This window comes from Rosa chinensis, chromosome 2 (genome assembly GCF_002994745.2).
Source record: "Rosa chinensis cultivar Old Blush chromosome 2, RchiOBHm-V2, whole genome shotgun sequence".
In the NCBI taxonomy this organism is placed as follows: Eukaryota; Viridiplantae; Streptophyta; class Magnoliopsida; order Rosales; family Rosaceae; genus Rosa; species Rosa chinensis.
In genome coordinates, this window is record NC_037089.1 from 18,157,105 (window position 1) to 18,180,814 (window position 23,710).

The 23,710-nt window shown below is 40.7% G+C and overlaps 1 protein-coding gene and 1 pseudogene across 1 annotated transcript; both read right to left on the reverse strand.

The window, feature by feature from the left end:
* Nucleotides 1–8,076: 8,076 nt before the first annotated feature.
* LOC112190631 (probable receptor-like protein kinase At2g23200) lies at nt 8,077–10,901 on the reverse strand. Its single transcript, XM_040515218.1, has 2 exons — nt 10,431–10,901; nt 8,077–9,935 (listed from the first exon to the last, which is right to left on the reverse strand). The coding sequence occupies exons 1-2, from the start codon at nt 10,755–10,757 to the stop codon at nt 8,358–8,360; spliced, it is 1,905 nt and encodes a 634-aa protein (XP_040371152.1). The 5' UTR covers nt 10,758–10,901; the 3' UTR covers nt 8,077–8,357.
* Nucleotides 10,902–11,628: 727 nt separating this feature from the next.
* On the reverse strand, nt 11,629–19,151 carry LOC112183827 (annotated as a pseudogene).
* Nucleotides 19,152–23,710: the final 4,559 nt, after the last annotated feature.

A 23,710-nucleotide genomic window follows, 5' to 3' on the forward strand; every position in this document is an offset into this window, starting at 1 on the left:
CAACCCAAGTCCATAAATGGTTAATTATAATTATCCCACAATTGTGTGGTTGTCTTGTTGTCGAAGACCCCCTTGAAGACTTGAAGATCTGTTTGCTGTCAGCTTCCCCATCTTAGCATAATTGAACTTGCCTCTTCTTCTCTTTGGGGCTGCCTTGCTGTCAAACACCAAGACCAAGTTTGAAGAAAAGTTCAATTGCAACTTGCAACCTAATCTCAGTTTGCTGCCTTGTTGTCGTGGTTCCCAATCCCATCTCATCTTCCTATCTTGTCCAAGATCAAGCTTCAAACTTGAAGATCAAAAGAAGACCCCTCTTCATCATGGCTCAAGTAAGCTCATACATGACATCTCTTTAAAAAAATCAATGGTTTTTCATGGGTTCCCTTCTTGTGTCAGTTTTGATTAAGGAGTTGGAGTGTTTGGCTTATAGAATTGGTATTCCCAATTGAAATTAGGAGTATGGGTTTACATGTGCAATATGAAATTGTGGGTATGGGTTTACCAACTCCATTTGAGCTTAAGGGGTCTTTGAGTGAACTGTCCTTTCTCTTCCTCCTCTATATATATGGGTTCTCTGTTCCATTTCGGGTATTGAAAATACGTTTGTGTTTCAGTCCCTTTGTTTATCAAGAGTTTATCTCTTTGGTTTTCTGTTTTGTCTTGTTCCATGTTGAAAACAATTTGAAAAACACAAAACCATTCATGCATATTCATCTCTTGCATCCCATGAGTTCAGTTGGGAATTGTAAGCTTCAAAGGTGAAATCTCCAAGTCGAACTTGCTGCGTTCATAGCTTGTGTCATAGTTGAGATTTCTGAGTTATTCACTTGTGTAAACAATTAGCAAGGAGTGATTACAATAGTCTAGTGAGTTAGTCTAGAAGGATTTCCGCGTCAGTGCAATCCAAGTGTTGTAAACTTGTAATCTGTTTCATTAGTGATTTCGATTTGGTCTTTCAAGAGAAAAGGCCACGCAGATGTTTTCCCTTGATAGGGTTTTACTGCGTCAACAAAACATGTGTTCTTTATTGCTTTAGTTGGTTTGTTGAATTTACAATACAATTTGTTCATTATCAGTTCTCAGGATTGATCACCCTGTTGCAATCCCTGAGAAAGGTTTTTGAACGAAAAAACTTGGCTATGAGCCTATTCACCCCCCCTCTAGGCTCCTTCTAGGATCTACAAGTTGTAAAAGAGATCACTGTGCTATTCTTGTTCTTAACAAACCATAACACACAAATAGAAACTACCAATTAGTGTGTGCTGTGATAATACCTATACACGTTATTTGATCACAAGGCTTAATACATGGAAGTATGACGTCTGATTGAAATTACAGAATTCTAATTATGTCCTGCATTTTTATCTAAGAAAGAACATTGGAACAGCTTTAGTCATGCTGAGTCCTTTACCTATGGTCATATCTATCTCCATCTCACTGACACTCCAACTCTTTAAAGTTTAAACATTGAATCAATGATCCCAAAGTCAAGCCAACCACACGTTGGGGTAAGTCAAACCACATTTTTACAGTGTCTAGAGTGATAAATAATCATAAGTTCGCAACTGTGAAATCTCAACATCAATATTGTGTTGAAGAACTTGTTTTCCAATAGATATGCCTTCCACTATAAGAAAAGAGTGAAAGTTGCAAAGAAATCCTCCCAGTACATCCTGACTCCCAGTACTTGGTGATGATTTTGGTGCTCTCAAACTCCAATGACATTCTGGTTGAGTGTCAAGCTCTTCGATCAGGAGTTAAGACTTAAGAGCACGAGTACTGATAGTGGTGCTGCAGAGAGCGGTACGATGATCATCCGAAAAGTGTCGGTTTGGAGGTCTGTGAAGAAGATGGGGGACAGGGTTTTCGTAAGGTATCAGATGTCTACTATGGCTTCTGGACCTAGCAGGAAGGGCTCTGGCCACTAGAGGTTACGATCATAATGTTTCGGAAATATTGCTTCTTCATTGGTGTGTGTAAATTGTAATTAACTTCTAGCTAGCTATGTAGTACTCGTAAAGAAGATAGTTTTGCTAGTAATAGAAATACTATTCTTGTTGCTGGTACTCGTCAAATGATCAGAATCCTCATTTGGGTTGTCTCTACTTGTTTTAATTGTTAGCGTGAGTCATAGCGTAACGTTAGGAATAGAATATATTGTAATTATTTCGTAGTTAATACTTACCTATTGTACTCTTGTAATCTTCTTTATATACCTCCACAGTGAGATGAATAGAATATCAGACAATTCATTCTCTCAATCTTCTTATATTTGACTTGGTATCAGAGCAAAGATCCGAAAGGACTTTGTCTGGTTAGTTTTCTGTTTTTCGAGACACTTATACATAACTAAACCCCTTTGTTTGGGTTTTGTTTTGCCTTTTTTTTTCCCGGTCTTCATCAAATACTGGTCTTCGTCTCCTTAGAGACCGACCTGGTGCTTTTTCCCTATCAATCCAAACCAGGTCCGCTCCGTCCACCCGGCCACACCGGCTCCCTCTGTTCAGACCGCCTCCCTCTGTTCAGATCGCGGGCTTCGTCTCCCTTCCAGATCGGCTTCATCCTCGTCCAGCTCGGCTTCATCTTCAGTTCACGATCGCCGGCGCTCATCTTCGATCGGCTTCGTCTTCAGGGACCGCCGTCCAATTCGTCGCAGCCCAGTCCAGTTGCAGTCCACCCAACATCGTTCTTCAGCCAACGTCGTCCAGGTTGTCAGCGTTCTCCATCGCTCTATCAGACCGAGTTTGCTCCTCAGTGAGTCAACTCGTCAACTCGCCCCAACTCGGTCAGTGAGTCAACTCATCTCAAACTCGGTCAACCCAGTCAATTCTAACAGGTTCCAAAAAAAAAAAAAAAAAAAAAAAAAAAAAATCTGTTACTATTATTTTTTGGAGCCTTCTGTTTGTCTTATTTCCGCTGCCTACTTTGAGATTTGTCTGCATTGTTGTTGCCTATTTCAATGGGAGAAACGAAAGATGATCAGCGTTCCAATTCTAAGACCAGTGAGGTCCAGAAGGTTGAAGTTTCTGTAAAAAGCTCAGAAGGTGGATCTTTTGGGGGGACCAAACTTACCGGTACCAATTTCCGAACATGGAAGAAGATTATGTCTGTTTATCTCCGTGGGATACACAAGATGGGGCATGTGATTGGAACAATCAAGGCTCCTAGTGCAGATGATGTGGAAGCTTATGCTAAGTGGGAAGACGATGATGGGTTGTAATGTCAATTCTATTTCGAGCCATGACTGAGGATATGCTACAGATGGTGGAGGAGTGTGAAACCGCTGAGGCAATATGGAAAACACTGGGAGATCTCTATACAAATGAGTCTGATTTTATACAGGTTCATGAACTGATGTGCAAAGCTGCAGGAATGCAACAGCATGGGCAACCAGTGTCAGTGTTTTTTACCAAGCTGAAGAATGTGTGGGCTGAAATTGATCAGAAGCGTCCTTGTAAGATCAAGAATCAGGAGGATATTGCATGGTACCAGAAAGAGAAGGAACTTGAGCGGGTTCATGCATTCTTGAGAGGACTTGATGCAACACATAATAGTGCCAAGGGAGAGTTGCTTAGAATGCCAGACCCTCCTAGCTTGACCACAGCTTTTACCTATATTCGTAAGGATGAATCTCAGCAGGACAGTCTCAAACATGCACAAGTTGAAGTTTCTAGCCTCGCCATTCAAGCACCAACACCTTTCCTCCAACAGCAGCCTTCGGTCCCACATCATCAACAAGGACCTCCGCCAGCTTTTGCCCACCGCCCTCGTCCTCAGTGTTCTTATTGCAATGATATTGGCCATGTTAGAGAGACTTGTTGGAAACTACACCCATATCTTAAACCTAAAAAGCAAGGTTATCGTCCTAAGGCGAGAGCAGCTGCTGTTCAATTGGTTCAAGAACCAGATTTCTATGGAGTGACTGGACAAGATCATCATACGGCAGGAGGGGCTCTTCCTACAGCCTCTATAGCTGGTCGTGGTAAGATTGGTATGGCTTTAAAGGTTTCTAACTTTGTTGGTTCTGATACATGGATTATTGATTCTGGTGCCTCTGACCATATGACTTATGATAAATCATATTTTACTGAATTGTCTTCCCCACCAGTGTCCTATGTCACCAATGCCAATGGTGAGGCTTTTCCTGTGTTAGGGTCAGGGTCAGTGCGTATTACTCCCACTTTAGAACTTCATAATGTGTTATATGTGCCTGACTTGTCTCATCACTTGATATCTGTTCCACAGTTGAATACTGAGTCTAAAAGCTCCATAACCTTTTATCCTATGTATGTGATTTTTCAGGATCTTCTCACCAGGGAGTTAATTGGTCGGGGGTATCTGAGGGGCAGGTTGTTCCATCTGGATCAGACATACGCAGGGGAGAAACCAGGAGCACAGTCCCGCACCGCTTTGACTTCGAATTCTGATAAGCTAAGTGAAATTTGGTTGTGGCATCGCCGTTTAGGGCATCCATCTTTTAGTCTTATGAGAAAAACCATGCCTACCCTGTTTATTGGTGTGGATGAGTCTGCTTTACATTGTGAAACATGTGTCTTGGCCAAGAGTCATCGTGCTACTTATTCTCCTAGTGTTTCTAATAAAAGTATTATTCCTTTTGAGTTGATTCATTCTGATGTTTGGGGACCTTCTAGAGAACCCACTGTGTTTGGTATGAGATATTTTGTGTTGTTTATTGATGATTGTACGCGATTGTCATGGGTTGCTCTTCTTAAAACCAAAGATGAAGTCTTTCTAGCTTTTCAAACTTTTCGTACTCTTGTTCAAACACAATACCATAGCACCATTAAAGTTCTTCGTTCTGACAATGGGGGAGAATATGTTAATCATGCTTTCCAAGAGTTTTTCAAAACCCATGGGATTGTTCACCAAACCACATGTCCACAAACACCAGAACAAAATGGAGTGTCTGAAAGGAAAAACCGTCATTTACTTGATATGGCTCGTGCCCTTCTCTTTAGTGCTCATATGCCTAAGTATCTTTGGGGTGATGCCATTCATGCTTCCTCTCATCTTATCAATCGTCTTCCATCTAGTGTCCTTCAGGGACGAATTCCATTTGAGGTTCTTGCATCTCATGTTTCCTTACCTTCCTTTCATAATCTTCCAGCTCGTGTCTTTGGTTGTGTTGTTTTTGTCCATATTCCTAAAAACCAGCGGTCTAAATTGGATGCCCGAGCACTGAAGTGTGTGTTTGTGGGCTACGGCGGTTATCAGAAAGGGTACAAGTGTTATCATCCACCCACCAGAAAGTACTATGTCACTATGGATGTTACTTTCTTTGAGGACATGAGTTATTTTTCCTCCTCAACTACAGCTCTTCAGGGGGAGACTTCATATTTTGAAGAGCTGTATCGTGGAGAGGGGGAGGAATCAGAAAGTGGAGAAGTCGCACAGGCAGGAGGCACTTTGCCGGATCCAGTTGAGAGCATCAGCTCCTCACCTCCAGAAGCAGAGGCTCCAGACGTCCAGACACCAGTCTCAAGCATTGAAACTGCAGTTGAAGACACAACTGCCCCTCCTGCCATCACTTCTACCCCTGACCCACAACTTCCTGGTACTGAAGATCATCCATTTGAGGTATGTCAACCCACTGGTACTAGCAATAGTGAGTCTAATGTTGAGCAATATGTGTTACCAAATAGGACCACTCGAGGTCAATCAGCCAAAAGATATGAACCTACTCTTACTGCCAAATCAAAATACCCAGTAGCCAATTATATGTCCACTAGGAGGTTGTCTAAGTCATATGAATCATTTGTGAATCAAATATCTGCTGTATCAGTACCTAACAGAGTGCAGGATGCATTGGGGGATCCAAAGTGGAGGAAGGCAATGGAGGAAGAGATGGAGGCATTACAGAAGAACAATACTTGGCAACTTGTGTCTCCACCACACGGCAAGAAGGCTGTAGGTTGTCGATGGGTGTTTACTGTGAAACATAATCCAGATGGATCAGTGAATCGGTATAAAGCACGCCTTGTAGCAAAGGGGTTTACTCAGACGTATGGTATAGACTACGATGAAACATTTGCTCCTGTTGCCAAGATGAACACTATTCGGGTTCTGCTCTCGTTTGCTGCTAGTTTAAACTGGCCACTCCGACAGTTTGATGTCAAGAATGCATTTCTTCATGGAGAGTTAGCCGAGGAAGTGTACATGAGCCTTCCACCTGGGTATGTAGTTGCTTCTCCTGGTGATTTTGTATTCAAATTGAGAAAGTCTCTGTATGGTCTCAAACAGTCGCCTCGTGCTTGGTTTGGGCGATTTTCACAGTTCATGCGGAAGGTTGGTTACAAACAGAGCAACTCAGATCATACCTTATTCCTCAAGCATCAACAAGGGAAGGTAACAACTCTAATTATTTATGTGGATGATATGGTAATCACCGGCAATGATACTGTTGAGATGGATAGGCTGCATAGACAGCTAGCCTCTGAGTTTGAGATGAAGGACTTAGGTGAACTTAAGTACTTCTTAGGAATTGAGGTAGCCAGGGGGAGAGAAGGGATCTATCTATGCCAGAGGAAGAACGTTCTTGACTTGCTAACAGAGACAGGTTTGTTGGATTGCAGACCTATTGATACTCCTATTGAGCAGAATCATTGTTTAGCTGAGTATCCTGATCAGGTACCTACTGATCGTGCTCGCTATCAGAGGTTAGTTGGGCGCTTGATTTATTTGGCTCATACTAGACCAGATGTTGCATATGCAGTGAGTGTGGTGAGTCAGTTCATGCATGACCCGAGTGAGAGTCACATGGATGCTGTTATGCGAATTTTGAAGTACCTGAAGTCAGCTCCAGGAAGGGGAGTATTGTTTTCTAAACACAACAACATCCTTGAGGTTTGTGGCTTTACAGATGCAGATTGGGCTGGAAATATTACAGATAGGAGGTCAACATCAGGTTACTTTACCTTTGTGGGAGGTAATTTGGTTACGTGGAAGAGTAAGAAACAGAAAGTTGTGGCACGATCTAGTGCTGAGGCCGAGTACAGAGGTATGGCTCACGGAGTATGTGAATTGTTGTGGCTGAGAAATCTGTTACGTGATCTGGGTTTCAAACTCAAAGGTACTATGCAGTTGTATTGTGACAACAAGGCAGCCATTGACATAACACAGAATCCAGTATAACATGATCGTACTAAACATGTCGAGGTTGATCGTCACTTTATAAAGGAGAAGCTAGATGCCAAAATTATTAGCTTTCCTTTTGTTCCAACCGAAGAGCAACTTGCAGATATGCTTACCAAAGGAGTTTCCAGAAAGGCGTTTTATGACTCACTAAGCAAGTTGGGCATGGTTGATGTGTATGCGCCAACTTGAGGGGGAGTGTTAGCGTGAGTCATAGCGTAACGTTAGGAATAGAATATATTGTAATTATTTCGTAGTTAATACTTACCTATTGTACTCTTGTAATCTTCTTTATATACCTCCACAGTGAGATGAATAGAATATCAGACAATTCATTCTCTCAATCTTCTTATATTTGACTTTAATTTGCTAGACTTTGTTTGTTCATAGCATTGAATCCTAGAACTTAATGATATGTACTCGTCAAATGATCAGAATCCTCATTTGGGTTTGTCTCTACTTGTTTTAATTTGCTAGACTTTGTTTGTTCATAGCATTGAATCCTAGAACTTAATGATATGAGATCAGTAGAATGTGAGGATGTGGAGTGTTGTCCTGGTCCGAAAAATAGAGACCTTACGAAATAGTTTATAAGAGTTTGAGTCTCTTCATCCATAACTAATTAATTTTGAATGGATGCGTATGCAGAGTTCTTAATCAACTTAAACCCTAGAGTTTGTAATACCGAGCCAGGATCAATAAAGCAAAGAATAAGCATCAGATACCGTTTTTCATTTGCTAGTAAAAGCCAGAGGCCAAGTATAGTTTTAGACGATCGATCTCCAGCAATTTGGAGCTAAAAAGTACGCATTTTTGACATCTTGGTACAAGCAGCTACAAGCCTAAGGCACCTAGCCAAAGTGGGCCTTGTCTTTTTGTTTGGCCGACACAAACTAAAGTTAATAAAAAAAGCCATAAATGTGGTGAATCTGAAATCTGAATAGCATTACCGTTAATATATTTGCTATTCAATATATAGTTTATAATAAGGATAATGGGGTTTTGAAAGAGATAATCATACAGGCCAAAGCAAATGTATGAAGCAGTTTAGCTTTCATAGAAAATGTAACTTCGACTTATGCTCCACTAATACTAAAGCAGTGCTAAAACTGCTAATACAATCAAACATAGGAATAACACCAACCACTCACAAGGAAACTCGAAACAAAGGTCAACTTACCTCACAAGTCACAAACTGAACAAATTTATCTGGCCTCGCCGATTCTCAGTTGGGAGAAAATTTCGCTTTCTGTGGACTCCATCTCATCGTCCCTCATATCAGCTCTGTTAACTGTCGAATCAAGTGAAGCAAAATGCCGAATATTTGGTAGTAAAAAAGCTGATGAAGCACTTGTAGTGCTGTCCTCATGGGCTTCTCCAAGCCTCGCAGTTTGATGAAGCTTCAATGTATAGTCCAAATCCCACAGCACCTCAGCCATAGTGGGCCTATCAGAAGAATCGTGTTGCAAACACTTCTCTGCAGTCTCAATAAAATGTCTCAGTGAGCTAGGATCAATATGACCCTTCAATGAAACGTCAATGACCTCTTCTAGCAACCCTTCTTTCTTGCACAGCACAACCCATTCAGCTAAGTTCACTTTCTCTCTTGGAAGCGTTATATCAATAGCAGGTCTTCCACATAACACCTCAAGAAGAACTACACCAAATGAGTACACATCAGACTTCTCTGTCAGCTGCTGTGACATCATGTACTCGGGATCAAGGTAACCGATAGTGCCTTTCACAACCGTGCTGACATGAGTTTCATCAAGAGGGCCAGACCTCGAAAGCCCGAAGTCAGCGACTTTAGCAACAAGGTTCTCATCAAGCAATATGTTGGTGGACTTCACATCACGGTGGATGATGCCCCCTGCTGCACCTTTATGAAGATAATCAAGTCCAGTTGCTGAACCTATGCAAATTTCAAGTCTTTGCTTCCACGACAAGCGAGGCACATCCGATTCATACAAATGATCTCTCAAGGTCCCTTTTTCCATGAACTCATACACTAGTATCATCTCAGACCCTTCATCACAGTAACCAATTAAGGAGACAAGATGGCGGTGGCGGATTTTGGACAACACTATGATTTCTGTTTCGAATTCTGGAAGGCCTTGGCCTGACCTTTGCCCCTCTTGCTTACAACGCTTCACAGCCACTTTGGTGCCATTAGAGAGAGTTCCTTTATAAACATACCCAAAACCACCCACACCTATCTGCATTTTCGGATCAAAGTTGTTTGTTGCAGACCGGATTTGAGCAAAAGATATCTTCAACCCAAGGTTGTGGGAAATCCCTCCTCTGTTCCTCTTTCTCGCCTTTTTGTGTCTCAAACACAACATGAATCCAATGATGAAAAGAAACAGGCCTCCTCCGAGAACTGATCCAACCACAAGAGCCACACTTACCTTCTTGGACTCTTCCAAATTATAAATTAGAGCTGTTCCCTCCAATATCTCCAATATTTCCAGCCCATTCAGAAAGGCATTTTCTATTGTTGTATTGGTCAAGTTAGGGGCTATTCTGATGTTAATGAGTTTAGAATCAGTAGCATTCACCACAAAATCATAGTAGAAAGGAGTAGCCAACGCTTGAACAAAAGGGGAATCCAGTCCAAAGATCTGCTTACGGAAGTTGCCATTCGAATACAAATCAAACACTATAGTATGAGCGGAAACAGAAACAATGTCACAGAAGTGTGCACGGACAATGTACCTAGCATTCCTCCTCACACTAAATGACCATGTTATGTTGGAGGAATTGCCAGTCATCTCTTTAGCTGTCTGGTAAACCAAATCCGGGGCAATAAAATTAGTAGATGCAACAAAATCATCAGCTTGATCCTTATTATAGTACGTATAATTAAGCTGGGTATTTTGGTTAGGAACATCTTTGGCAGAGTTGGGATCAGACAGATAAATATAATCTTTTTCCCAGTTTCTCCATATTGTGACGTCATTATCTGGTGAGAGCACTGGGCCTCCAACATTCACTCGGTAAGTTGTGTGTAAAGGAAGATTACTGTTGTAATTCTCAGGGGTGAAATTTGAAGGTGCAAGGAAGACTTCAATGGCGTTTACAAAAGCAAAAGATGATGATTGAGGTGTAAAATATAGTTTAAATGAGTCGGTACTATTAATTCCAAGAAAGAATTCCTTTATTATAGCAGAGTCGCTAGTGAAATTGTTCAACAGAGTGAACTTGGAATCCGAAACATTAAAAATTCCAGTAGAAAGATTACTTGAGGCCGAAGAAAAGGGAAAGAAGTGCAGGCGTACCAGATAAGTACCGGTTTCAGTGATTTCGAAATTGTAGTAGGATTGTTGACTGAAAACTCTTGCTGTCTGGTAGAGACTTGATATCGTAAGGTTGGTGCCTTTGATAGTCTCACTTCCCTTTGAGAAAGAGAAGGAATCAGGCTTCAAATCCCCAATGAAATTCCGACCATTGAGGTCCAGATTAGCATCTGATCCACAATTGACGAAATACTTTTCTTGGACTTCATAAGCTAAAGAGAGAAAGTGAAGGGATGAGAACTGAAGGAGAAGAACAAGCTGAGAAAACAAAGGGATATGGAGGGTTCTACAATTATGAGGATTTTCCATGACCAATAATGGAGTTTGCTAGTTTCTTAGCAGAAGCACTGTCATTGGGAATGATGGACTTTATATGGAATCTGAACGGAGAAATTATGTGCAAGACTTGGAATAGGAAAAAGTGAAACATCAACAAAGTTATAATATTGGTAGATTTATCTAAATAGCCCTTAAATTTCATAGACTGATGTCACTGAACAGATAAATGGAGGATACTTATCTTCTAGTTAAAGCGAATCACATAATTCACGAAAGTATCTTCCACTACTGAAAAGTTTGATAAGTCATCAAGCTGTCCTTTTACTCTTTTTGCCCTGGATGAGAAAAGCAGAAACTTCAATGGACCCCAAAAGGAACTAGTCCAGATTACCAGAAAATGAGAGAGCCAGTCTGTGGAAGAACTTAATTTTGATAATATAATGCAACTGTGAAACCTCTACCACAACCTAGTGAACTCAACTAGCTCCAACAAATGATTAAATTACAAAGAAACTTCTGGATACAGCCTGAGTCGAAAAATCAAAGTAAGAAAACCCATAACATGATAACTTTTTTATGATACACACACACACAGATAATTTTGCACAACTGTAGAGTGAAATTATAAAAGATATCCGTCCACTCCTGATCTTCTACTGAATTTTTCGTTTTAAAGGTTAAAGTGTTTTTTAATTATCACAGTTTTGAGTCTACTTTAATCTGAACCTTTTTGTATCCTGATCCTACTGTTACTGTCCTGTTCCTAATCTCTACATTTTGTGACTTGTCTGAGTCAGGTTTGGCCTGAGGACACATACTGGATGTTGGAACAAGGATGAAACGCTAACTAGCAGCTTGGAGTTTAGGCTATGAGAGTATTGAAGTAGAGTCTCAAGGAGAACAGTCAAATGTCTGCCATATGTTACTTTTACACAATTAATACTATTATATCACATATTAGAGATGGCAAAGTGGTGCTGATGAAATCAAAGACACGATTCTAATTGATAAGGTACATCTAACTTCTACAGGCTAAAGGAACTTAAACAAGAGTAGTGTTAGCTGACAAAGTTCATATTTATCTGGCATCACCAATTTTCAATTGAGAGAAAATTTCACTTTCTGTTGTGTCCAAGTCGGCTTCCCTAATATCATCTCCATTCCTCGTCGAACCAAGTGAAGGAAAACGCTGAACATTTGGTAAAGCGAATGCTGCTGATGAAGCATCAATGGTTGTGCTGTTCTCATGAACCTCTTTAAGCTTTGTTGTTTGCTGAAGCTGTAATCCATACTCCCACAGCACATCAGCCATTGTTGGCCTATCACAAGCATCTTCTTGCAAACACTTCTCAACCGTCTCACCAAACTTACGCAGTGAGTTAGGATCAATCTGACCCTTTAGTGGAGAATCAACAATCTCTTCAAGCAGCCCTCTTTTCTGGCAAAGCATTCCCCATTCAGTCAATTTCATTTGCTCTCTTGGAAGCGTTGGATCAATAGCTGGTCTTGCACACAACACTTCAAGTAGAACTACACCAAATGAGTAAACATCAGATTTTTCTGTCAACTGTTCAGACATCATGTACTCTGGATCAAGATAACCAAAAGTGCCTTTTAACATTGGTGCTGACATGCGTTTCATCGAGAGCTGCAGATCTCGAAAGGCCAAAATCTGCAACTTTGGCTACATGGTTTTCATCAAGCAATATGTTGGTGGACTTGACATCACGGTGAATGATTCCCCCAGCTGCACCTGTGTGGAGATAATGAAGACCCCACCAGTACAAATTTCAAGTCTTTGCTTCCATGACAAGCGAGGCACATCCGAATCATACAAATGATCTCTCAACGTCCCTTTTACACTAGTATCATCTCAGACCTTTCATTACAGTAATCAATTATGGAGACAAGATGGCGGTGGCGTATTTTCGACAACAATATGATTTCTGTATCGAATTCTAGAAGACCTTGGCCTGAACCTGATCCATGCTCATCTAGCTTATATAAGCTCGCTTCACAGCCACTTTTGTACCTGATGTAGGACGAGAATGTGCCTGGTTTAGCCGAAAAACTAGAAAAATAAAGAAGCAGCGTGAAATTAAGAAAAGTGATTGGAAAATAGATAACTCACACGTAATCAGGTTACTAGCCGCTGGAATATTCAAGAAGATTTGGTTTTGGACTTTTCGGGTTTCTCGTGCGAAAAGTTAGGTTTTGATTTTGAACCAGATTTGACTAACTTTTGGCCAGAATGTCGGTTTGAGACGCATAATACCTTTCCAGAATGGGAATGACGAGATCTTCAAGACTCACTTTAGTGAGCCCTATCAGATTTTGGATGTATCGTCTTAATTATCCGATTTGTGATTTAATAATTTTTAGGCTAGTTTTGCATTCATTTTATTTTAGGTTTTCTAGTTTATTTGGATTTGTTTTGTTTTAACCCGTGGACTTTAGGGTTTCATTGTTAGTCGCCCTAAGGTTTCTTTTTCCATATATAAACAACCTTAAACAGCTGCAGAACTATCTATTATCTTTTTTATCAATCAAATAGAGAATTTTCTCTTTTATCTATGGTGGACTCCAGAACACTTTGTTTACGTTTATTGCCTGACGCAGTCGGAACAGTAACCTAGGTTTACAAGCAATAAACCTAAACAAAGTGTTCTGGAATTGCAGGGAGAATTGTGTATTATTATTGATAATAGGTGCCCTTTATATAAGGATTTACTAAGTACATGAAAGGTAATAGAATTCGAACATAACTAGGAAATCTAGAACCTTCTCCTATTAAAACGCTAGGACTAAACCCTAGTTTGAAGAGGCACACATGATGTCGACATCCTTCAACACTCCCCCTTGTGCCACTCAAACTTGGTGATGACGCTTTGATTGTTGCCTCACTAAAAATCTTGCCAGGTAACAAAAACCCTGTGGGACAAAAATAACCCTGGTCGAAGGACAAAAAGATCACAACACGTCCTTCACTCTTTGAGATCGAACATGTAGGCATCATACCTCCCCCTAATGTCATTATCTCCCCCTGATTGCTACAATCATGGGAGTTCGGATAACTTTATCAATCTGATGCTCTTCACATGTTTCTCGAAGGTGGATTTAGGTAACGACTTAGTAAATAAGTCCGCTACATTATCCTCAGATCGGATTTGATTCACTTCAATATTTAGAGGTGCTTGTTGTTGCTGATTGTAAAAGAACTTAGGCGATATATGCTTAGTGTTGTCGCCCTTGATGAAACCTAATTTCATTTGCTCAATACAAGCTGCATTATCTTCATAAATGCATGTAGGTCCATCTGTGGTAGACTTCAAACCCCAAGTTCCTCGAATTTGTCTAATTACAGACCTCAGCCATATGCATTCTCGCACGGCCTCATGTAGAGCAATAATCTTTGCATGATTTGAGGAAGTAGCAACAAGGGTCTGCTTTGTAGACCTCCAAGATATCGCAATGCTTCCCATGGTAAAGACACAACCCATTTGGGAGCGACCTTTGTGAGGGTCAGAGAGATACCCTACATCAGCAAAATCCATTAAAACATCATCATCGTTTTGATGTAAGGGAGGAAGATGGGTGGCCGGCGGTTTTTGCCGATCACAGCGTCTTGGACGGTGCCACTTGGGCTAATGAGATCCGTTCTCATTCTTCTGTCATTCTTTTCTCTCTGCAGGGATAGAACAAGCCCATATCTATCGTACATTTTAAGTAACGAAAGATTGTCTTTATACCAGTCCAATGGCGTTGCGTTGGTGCAGGGTTACATCTAGCCAACAAGTTCATAAATGAGGTGTCCAGTCTTGTATTGTGACAAGTACAATAATGCGCCTATTGTACTCAGGTAAGCACTTTTGCTATTAACACGTTTTCGTCATCATCCCTGGGACGAAACGGATCATTCTTAGGGCCAAGACTACGGATGACCATGGGAGTGCATCTTTGACTTTATCAAAATGCAAAGCATTTAATGACACGGTTACAAGTTCTAAATCTAGACAAAACCGTGTTCTCCCAATGTCCTTCATCTCAAACTCGGATTTCAGGTATTCAACGGTTTCCCTTAGCTCTCAAGGGTTCCAATTATGTTTATCAACATAAACCGTGACAATTGCAAATCCAGAACTTGTCATGAAAACGCATGGGCATAGTTCATCATATCCCTTCCCAATCAAGTAGTCACTTTAGTGAGCATTTCACCCTCATTGCAAACGCGCTCCGTGGTCAAGAGACACTTGATTTGGGTAAATGAAGTCCAAAAGAACCTTCATTATATTCCTTATCTAGATCCCCATAGAGATACGTAGTGACCACATTCGTAAGTTGCATGTTCAGTTATTCGGAAACTACCAAACTGATAAGGTAGTGGAATGCAATGACATCCATTACGAGAGAATATGTCTTCTCGTAGTCGATTCTAGGGCGTTTTGTGAGAAACCTTGAGCCATAAGGCGAGATTATCATCTCTTTTTCTCATCACGCTATCTAACGAAGACCTATTGATGTCAACAGGTTTTATGTTAGGAGGTGTTGGCATCTCAGGCCTGAAATTCTCTCTCTTCGTTAGTGAATCCAATTCAACTTGGATCGCATCTTTCCATTTAGGCCAATTTTCTTTACGTTGGCATTCTTCAACGGAGTAAGGTTCGATGTCATTTGTGTCAATAATTTCACGTCTTCATGTACACTAGTGTAATACGTAAAAATCTCTATATCCTCAGGAATTGGTTCTAACATTTAGGCGTCCCCCAACAATGTCTCTTGGACATAACCACAATCCAGAATATTCTCATGAGATGGATTTTGAGTATCAATGATTAATGGATCAAGTTGTGCCAAACTCGCTCTCTTTCAAGGGCGAGAATCCATTGAACTTATGGGTCTCCTACGCTCTTTAGCGGAGCCCATTGCCTATAACGCCATTATGTCACCTTTGTGGCGTCACCATGCCACCATCCATGGTAGTGGTGCCATACCCATCTCCTCTGGGTGGCACCATGTCCTCTTGTGGGGACATCAATCCTTGCAGACATGTTTGCAGCAAGTATATGTGATCTCGTCACTTTTAGGGGATGAAGATGAGACATAGTGGGGACAGACCACGACAATTCATGTTGTTGCTGTTGAACATTGACGTTCTAATCTTCCCCTAACGACTGGAAGACTGTCTCATCAAAGTGACAATCCGCAAATCCAGAGTTCGCCCGTCAAGGGTTCTACATAGCGGACTTATGGTTGGAGACTTATGTCCAACACAAATATATATATGCATTTCTTGTACTGACTCATGTTGATGCGTTATGGCGGTGCAATTGGCACATAAACTGCACACTCAAATATGCATAAGTAAGAGATTAGAGTCGAACCCAATCCCTAGCTGTAATGTAAATAAAATTTGAGTGGCTGCTATGAGTCGTAGACGAATTAGCATAGCTACATGTGATATTGCATAACCCAAGTGGAAATATTGGTGCGCATTACCAAAGTTTTGGCTACCATCGTAATCTTTTAATGGTGACTTTTCCGCGAGACCAATTGGGTGTGTACATGGGAATATGATACTTGATATCAATACCCAATGATATGAAATAGTTATCGAAAATTTTTGATGTAAACTCTCTAGCATTTTCAAGTCGAATTGACTGAACGGGATGATCCGGGTAGTGAGCCTGTAGCCATATGATTCGGGCTAGGAGTTCATCTTAAGCAGCATTACTTGTGGATGATAGCGCGACATGTGACCAGCGTGTCCGCATATCAACCAACAACATAAAACATCTAAGCAGTCTCCAAGTTGGTTGAGGATCCACAGAATCCCCTTGGATTCTTCTTAAGAATGAAATTATTTCCTTAGTGTCCTTTGCATGGGATGGTCTCGATCCTAACTTTGCTAAAGAGCAGGATTTGCAAAATGAAAGATGGGCTTTAGAAGCAACCAAAGAAGAATTTGGTTGAGCCACGAAGTCACAATTGACTTTAGAAGTAGAAAAAGGAGTCAAAGAGGAGTCCATGGCGTCAAAGCCATGTTGTTGCCGTAGGGGTAGACGGCACCTGCCCTAAGTGGCCGGTCATACATAGTCTTGGCGCTGTGAGGCGTATGTGCTTCTCCTAGAACCGATTTTTGGTTCTTACTTCTCTTCGTTTTGAAGAATGGATGTCCGTGTGAAGTCTTTAATATACAGATCATCATATCATGACCTGGGTGTCCCAAATGGTCATGTCAAAGCCTATATGTGTCAGAATCCCATAAATCATCTCTCATGACATGGTTTGATTCAATGATTTGAATAGTGGTTGCATACAACCCACTAGAGCGACACATAAATTTCTCTCATACTCGTTTATGTCTGTACTCATTAGAGGTGATGCAAAGGAACTCTTGTCCATTCTCACAATGTGTTTCCATATGAAAACCATTGGCTCTTATATCTTTAAAATAATAAAGTTTGAATTAAGGTATGTCAAAGACATTAAAGAATCGACACTTTATTAATAGCCAATGATTACATCAAAGTTTCTATAACCAAAGTCTAATCCAAAATCAAACTTAGACAAATCGTAGTCACTCAATCCGTTTTGTAACTCCAATCAAATATGACCAGGGAAGTAGAGAGAGATGTCGGTGGAGTGAGGCTCTCTTAAGTACCACTAATCTCAATTACTTTCCTAGACATCATACTTCATTGGATGCGCCACTTGAGAAAGAGTTAATACAAAATTGTCATTTATTGATTAAGGCATAATTGCCATTACATAATTCTTTGAAAAATAAAAGACTATTCGAAACAAAAATATGCTGCATTTTGTCTTCATCGCCAGATTTAAAGTTTTTTTAAACTCGATGTCTTGATTACCATGATGCTGCTACCTTCTTAGGTACATTGCAAATTCAGGTCCATTGATCAGACGTTCTATATCAGAAATAGACACCATGAAGAGGATTCTCCCTTGATTGAGGCGCATTGGCGTAATGTGCGTGGTCCCTAGGACCGGAGGTGTTGGAAAATGACCATGGCCAACGTTGGCTCTATGGTTTCCAACCCTTCGTCCCTCAAAGTCACCGCTCCTACGGTGGCGTGATTGTCGCCTTTGGCGACTACCTTCATGAGCATTTCGATCATATGGATCATGATGTCTAAGGCGACTTTTTCTAGCCATGGGATGATGCTCTGAATAGCTATCTCTAAGCCTATCAATTTCTCTTCTCACAAGCTTGTTGCCTTGCCTTTCGGCAATTTCCATAGCTTTAATAAGCTGTTGAAAGCTTGTGATCCGTCTTGTATTTATATGAGTCCAAAATAAATCACAGGACCTCATAGCATAGACAGGGAAGGTATTGAGGGTTTTCTCAATCAAATGTTCTTCTGTGATCATCTTGCCACAGAAGCGCATTCTTGTGATGCAGAGGGCTTCCGAATAAAATTGTATGACTGTATCAAAGTTAGAGAAGTGAAGATCATTCCATTCTGCTTCTAAATTCGGAGGGATGGAGTCACGAAAGTTGCCATAACATTCACAAAGCGCTTGCCATAGCTTTATAGCACTATCCTCTTTCATGAACTCAAACCTGAGGTCCCTATCCATGTGACGCATCATTAGGGCAAGTACCCTAGAATTGTCGATCTCAGTTTGAGGGTCTGGAGCAGTTCCTTTATGACAAAGCTCTTGTATTGTATGCAATAAGTCACGGGCAATAAGGTGGAGCTCAACATCCTGAGCCCACATTAGGTATCTTTTGCCTGCATAATCCAATGGAACAAAATCGAGTATGTTCGAGTTTGACATCCTAAAAAAGGGTGAAACAAGAACGAATTAGTTTCGGAGCTAAACTTCCACGAAAACTAATAATAATATGATTTCCGAGCTATGCTACCAAGAAATCGGTTTCCAAGAATATTTGGATTAGACCGAGACATTGATGTTTTAATATAGTCACAATTTGATGCATGCGGACGCTCTTAGTCCAAATATTATGAACACTCTTAGTTCATTGATTACAAGCGATCTTAGTTCGTTTATTATGAACACTCTTAGTTCATTGATTACGAACGCTCTTAGTTCGTTTAGCGTGAATTTTCATAATTTCGCTTATTAAATAATCGAACCCATGTTCGTATTATACAGATCCTGCAGCAAATAAAGGAATTTAAAAGACAAGAAAGCAGGAACTTTAATCTTTAAAAACTTACTTGATGGTTTAGAGCTTGAGTCATACGCGTGTTGATGCAGGCGTGATGGGGTAGAGCTTGCAGCGGTGTCGGATACGTGGAGCAGCAGGGACTGCAGTGGCAGCGTGTATGCAAGGAAGCAGTGCTGCGGGGCTGCTGGTGCGTTGTGGGAGTGCTGCTGCGGGGTGTTGCGCAAGGGCTGCAGGTGCAAGGGCGCAGGAAGTGTGCGGTAGGAGAGCATGGGCGCGTAGCAGACATGCGGGCTGGCAGATGATAGCAGTGTGCGTTGGCTGTAGGGGCAGTGTGGGCTGCGGGGGCAGCAGGGGGTTTGCAGTAGGCAGCAGCGCGCAGCGGGGGGGGGGGGGGGGGGGGGGTGGTGGGTAGGCTGCAGAGCTGCGGGTCTCTGGAGGCAGGCGGGCACACGGGTGCACAGCGCAAGAGGCAGATGCGAGGCTTGGGCTGCAAGGGCAAGGCTGCAGTGGCGCGGTGGGGAGGCTAGAGCTTGCGATAGGTAGCTGCGGTGCTTGCGACAGTAGGCTTCAGGGCTAGGGCAGGAGGCTGTAGGGCTTGCTGCTAGGGTTGGAAAGCTGCGGCCGTTTTTGGTGATAAGGGTTTTTAGGGTTTTCTTTTTCTTTTAGGCTAGGGTTAGGGCTCGTGCTGATAACGTGTTGTAAGAGAATGAAATTGCAGCGAGAATTGTGTATTATTATTGATAATAGGAGCCCTTTATATAGGGATTTACAGAGTACGTGAAAGGTAATAGAATCTGAACATAACTAGGAAATCTAGAACCTTCTCCTATTACAACTCTAGGACTAAACCCTAGTTTGAAGAGGCACACATGATGTTGACATCCTTCAACACAACTAATGAGAAGTCTTCTCAGATTGCCAAACAAAATGAGTATTCTCCTCTTTTTAGACTTGCTGTCTTTTGGCATTTGGATGAGAATAGCAGTAACATCAATGGTCCCAGAAAGAACACTATGAGACTAGTCTAGTTTTTTTTTTTTTAATTGAACAAAGAAAAAGAGCACTATGAGATTAGTCTAGTTGACTTCAATTTGCAGCACCTAAACTATCGAATAATGAAGAAGAACTAAACCATGGTCGTGAATGAAGATCTCAGCCTGTACTAATGACAAACCAACACAGAACAGTAGCCTGTAACTTAAACCAGTTTATATTGTCAAAACTTGATTAGAATATACCTGACTACTGGAATAAGAATTTGATTGGCTATCACCTTAGAACTAAGCAATGACAACTATCTACTGAAGTTTCAAGACGTAACCCCTTTGTTCCATAGCTTAAGAAGTAGGAACTAAACCAGTTTCACCCAAAATGACTTCCCAAAACGAAAATTGCTCATTCTTTCATTTATGGTATCCTAGTTTGTATGATGAACAATTTCTTACTGAAAGTCATGTAGCAGATTAATTAAAACACTGAGATTGGCTTTTTTCTAACTGGTTAGGAACTTAGGATACATACATACTTCTCTTCTCACATTTTCGGCTTCTCTGAGCTTTCACCAAGTCTTCTCAATGACATTGGACAGGCCGTAACAGGGTGTCTAAGGATGGAAAAAGATGGGATAATCAAGATATTCAAGATGGACTGTCAAAGGTGCAACAGACAAGATCGAATTCTTGGAGACGAAGATCAGTTATGGCCTTATGGGCAGAGATTTTATAGTAATCAAGGAGACGATACCTAAAAAGTATATAACGTATCACCGTACAAGAACTTATTCAAAGCGATTGGCTTGCTTATTGATTTTCTTACGACTCAGAAATAGAAAGTGTTGATAAATATGCTGCTATTCAGTACACTTATATCAAGTGAATGAACCAGAAAACTTGACTCTACTACTTATTAGATTCATATCAATATTCTTTCACCAATAACCTCTCTCAGGATTACACCCAGTCAATTTCATTATGGAGTCTATCTTGGGTCCAAAAACTGTAGATATAAGTTTCCAATGGTGGACAGAGAAGGGGATAACAATGGTGGTGCTACCGAGCTACAGCTACACGCTATGACGGTTGGCGTTGTAGGACTGATTATTATCCTTGTTATTGTAACTAAAGAGATGTATGTAAAGGATCGCAATACAACCAGTTGTGTTAGTATATCATGTATTGGCATTCCTCACTTTAACAAAACATCTCTCCTATTAAGCCCATGGGTTAGGAGTCCAAGTATGCAACCCAAGTCCATAAATGGTTAATTATAATTATCGCACAATTGTGTGGTTGTCTTGTTGTCGAAGACCCCCTTGAAGACTTGAAGATCTGTTTGCTGTCAGCTTCCCCATCTTAGCATAATTGAACTTGCCTCTTCTTCTCTTTGGGGCTGCCTTGCTGTCAAACACCAAGACCAAGTTTGAAGAAAAGTTCAATTGCAACTTGCAACCTAATCTCAGTTTGTTGCCTTGTTGTCGTGGTTCCCAATCCCATCTCATCTTGCTATCTTGTCCAAGATCAAGCTTCAAACTTGAAGATCAAAAGAAGACCCCTCTTCATCATGGCTCAAGTAAGCTCATACATGACATCTCTTTCAAAAAATCAATGGTTTTTCATGGGTTCCCTTCTTGTGTCAGTTTTGATTAAGGAGTTGGAGTGTTTGGCTTATAGAATTGGTATTCCCAATTGAAATTAGGAGAATGGGTTTACATGTGCAATCTGAAATTGTGGGTATGGGTTTACCAACTCCATTTGAGCTTAAGGGGTCTTTGAGTGAACTGTCCTTTCTCTTCCTCCTCTATATATATGGGTTCTCTGTTCCATTTCGGGTATTGAAAATACGTTTGTGTTTCAGTCCCTTTGTTTATCAAGAGTTTATCTCTTTGGTTTTCTGTTTTGTCTTGTTCCATGTTGAAAACAATTTGAAAAACAAAAAACCATTCATGCATATTCATCTCTTGCATCCCATGAGTTCAGTTGGGAATTGTAAGCTTCAAAGGTGAAATCTCCAAGTCGAACTTGTTGCGTTCATAGCTTGTGTCATAGTTGAGATTTCTGAGTTATTCACTTGTGTAAACAATTAGCAAGGAGTGATTACAACAGTCTAGTGAGTTAGTCTAGAAGGATTGCCGCGTCAGTGCAATCCAAGTGTTGTAAACTTGTAATCTGTTTCATTAGTGATTTGGATTTGGTCTTTCAAGAGAAAAGGCCACGCAGATGTTTTCCCTTGATAGGGTTTTACTGCGTCAACAAAACATGTGTTCTTTATTGCTTTAGTTGGTTTGTTGAATTTACAATACAATCTGTTCATTATCAGTTCTCAGGATTGATCACCCTGTTGCAATCCCTGAGAAAGGTTTTTGAACGAAAAAAATTGGCTATGAGCCTATTCACCCCCCCTCTAGGCTCCTTCTAGGATCTACAATTGGTATCAGAGTGGGTCACTAACCTGTGTTAGTGTGTTCCTCTGGGCTCCTAGAATGGACCGTGATAGAGTCTCTAGTTCCATTAACTCTCCTCCATATTTTGATGGGAAAAATTACTCTCAATAGAAAGTAATAATGATGGCTTTCCTGCAATCTCAAGAGGATAAGTTATGGAACATTATAGAGAAGGGTTGGATAGAACCAACTAAAAGGGAAACTGAAACTTCTAGTCCTATTCCTAAACCGAGAGGTGAGTGGATTGTTGTTGAGCAATCTGATCACAAATGTGATACTAAAGCTCGCTATAGCCTTTTCGCTGCCTTGTCTGATAAGGAAAGAAAAAGAATTACAAATTGTCCAACTACTAAAGCTTCTTGGGAATTACTTCAAACCACTCATGAGGGTAACAAAAAGGTGAAGACACAAAAACTTCAAAGCCTTGTGCTTGAATTTGAAGAAATGACTATAAGAGAGGATGAATCTGTTGACGACTTCCATAGTCGCGTCATCAATGTTACAAATCAATGTCATGGGTTGGGTGATCCTATTTTAGAGCATAGAATTGTGAAAAAGTTTCTTCGATCTCTTCCTCCTACTTTTGAGGCTAAGCAAATTGCCATTGAGGAAGCTCAAGATCTTGATACATACTCATTAGATGAGCTTGTGGGAAATTTGAAAACTTTTGAGTCAAAAAGGAAAAAGGGTTAGAAAGAAAAAACAATTGCTCTAAGCACTTTGAAAAAAGAGGAAGACCCTTCTGATTTTAATCTAGAAGAATTTGCTTTTCTCACAAAACAGTTCAAAAAATTTCTTAAATCTGGAAGGTCATTCTCTTCTAACTCTAAAAAATTTCGATGATGCTTCTAATGACAAATACTCAAAGTCTTCCAAGTCCTTTCAAAAGAAGTTTTTCGGTGATAAACCAAAATGTTTTGAGTGTCAAGGATATGGTCATCTTGCTGCTGATTGTGCAAACAAAAAATATAAGCCTCAATCAAATAGAGCTTTTAAAACCTCTTGGAGTGATAGTGAATCTGAAACTCAGTCCGACCATGAAGAGGAAAATGTTGCTCTTGTGGCTACCACCCAAAATGAGCCCTCAGATGAATTTGATGATGATGAGCACTCCGAGGAGATAGCCTCTAACAAGTTCCAGCAATTGTACAAAGCCTCAAAAATAATGATTGGAAAGACTGAGAAATTGAAGGATCAACTTGCTGTTTGTGAAAAAGAAAATCTGGGATCGCTGAGAAGTTGCAATCCTGCAAGAAGAAGTGGGAAATTGAAAGAAATGCATTGGTAAGTCAAGTGGAGACTCTGCAAGAGAACTTGAATGCTCAAATTAGGTAAGTCAATTCTCTAACTTCTGAAAAAAAACTCTTTTGAAAAATCCTTACATGATTC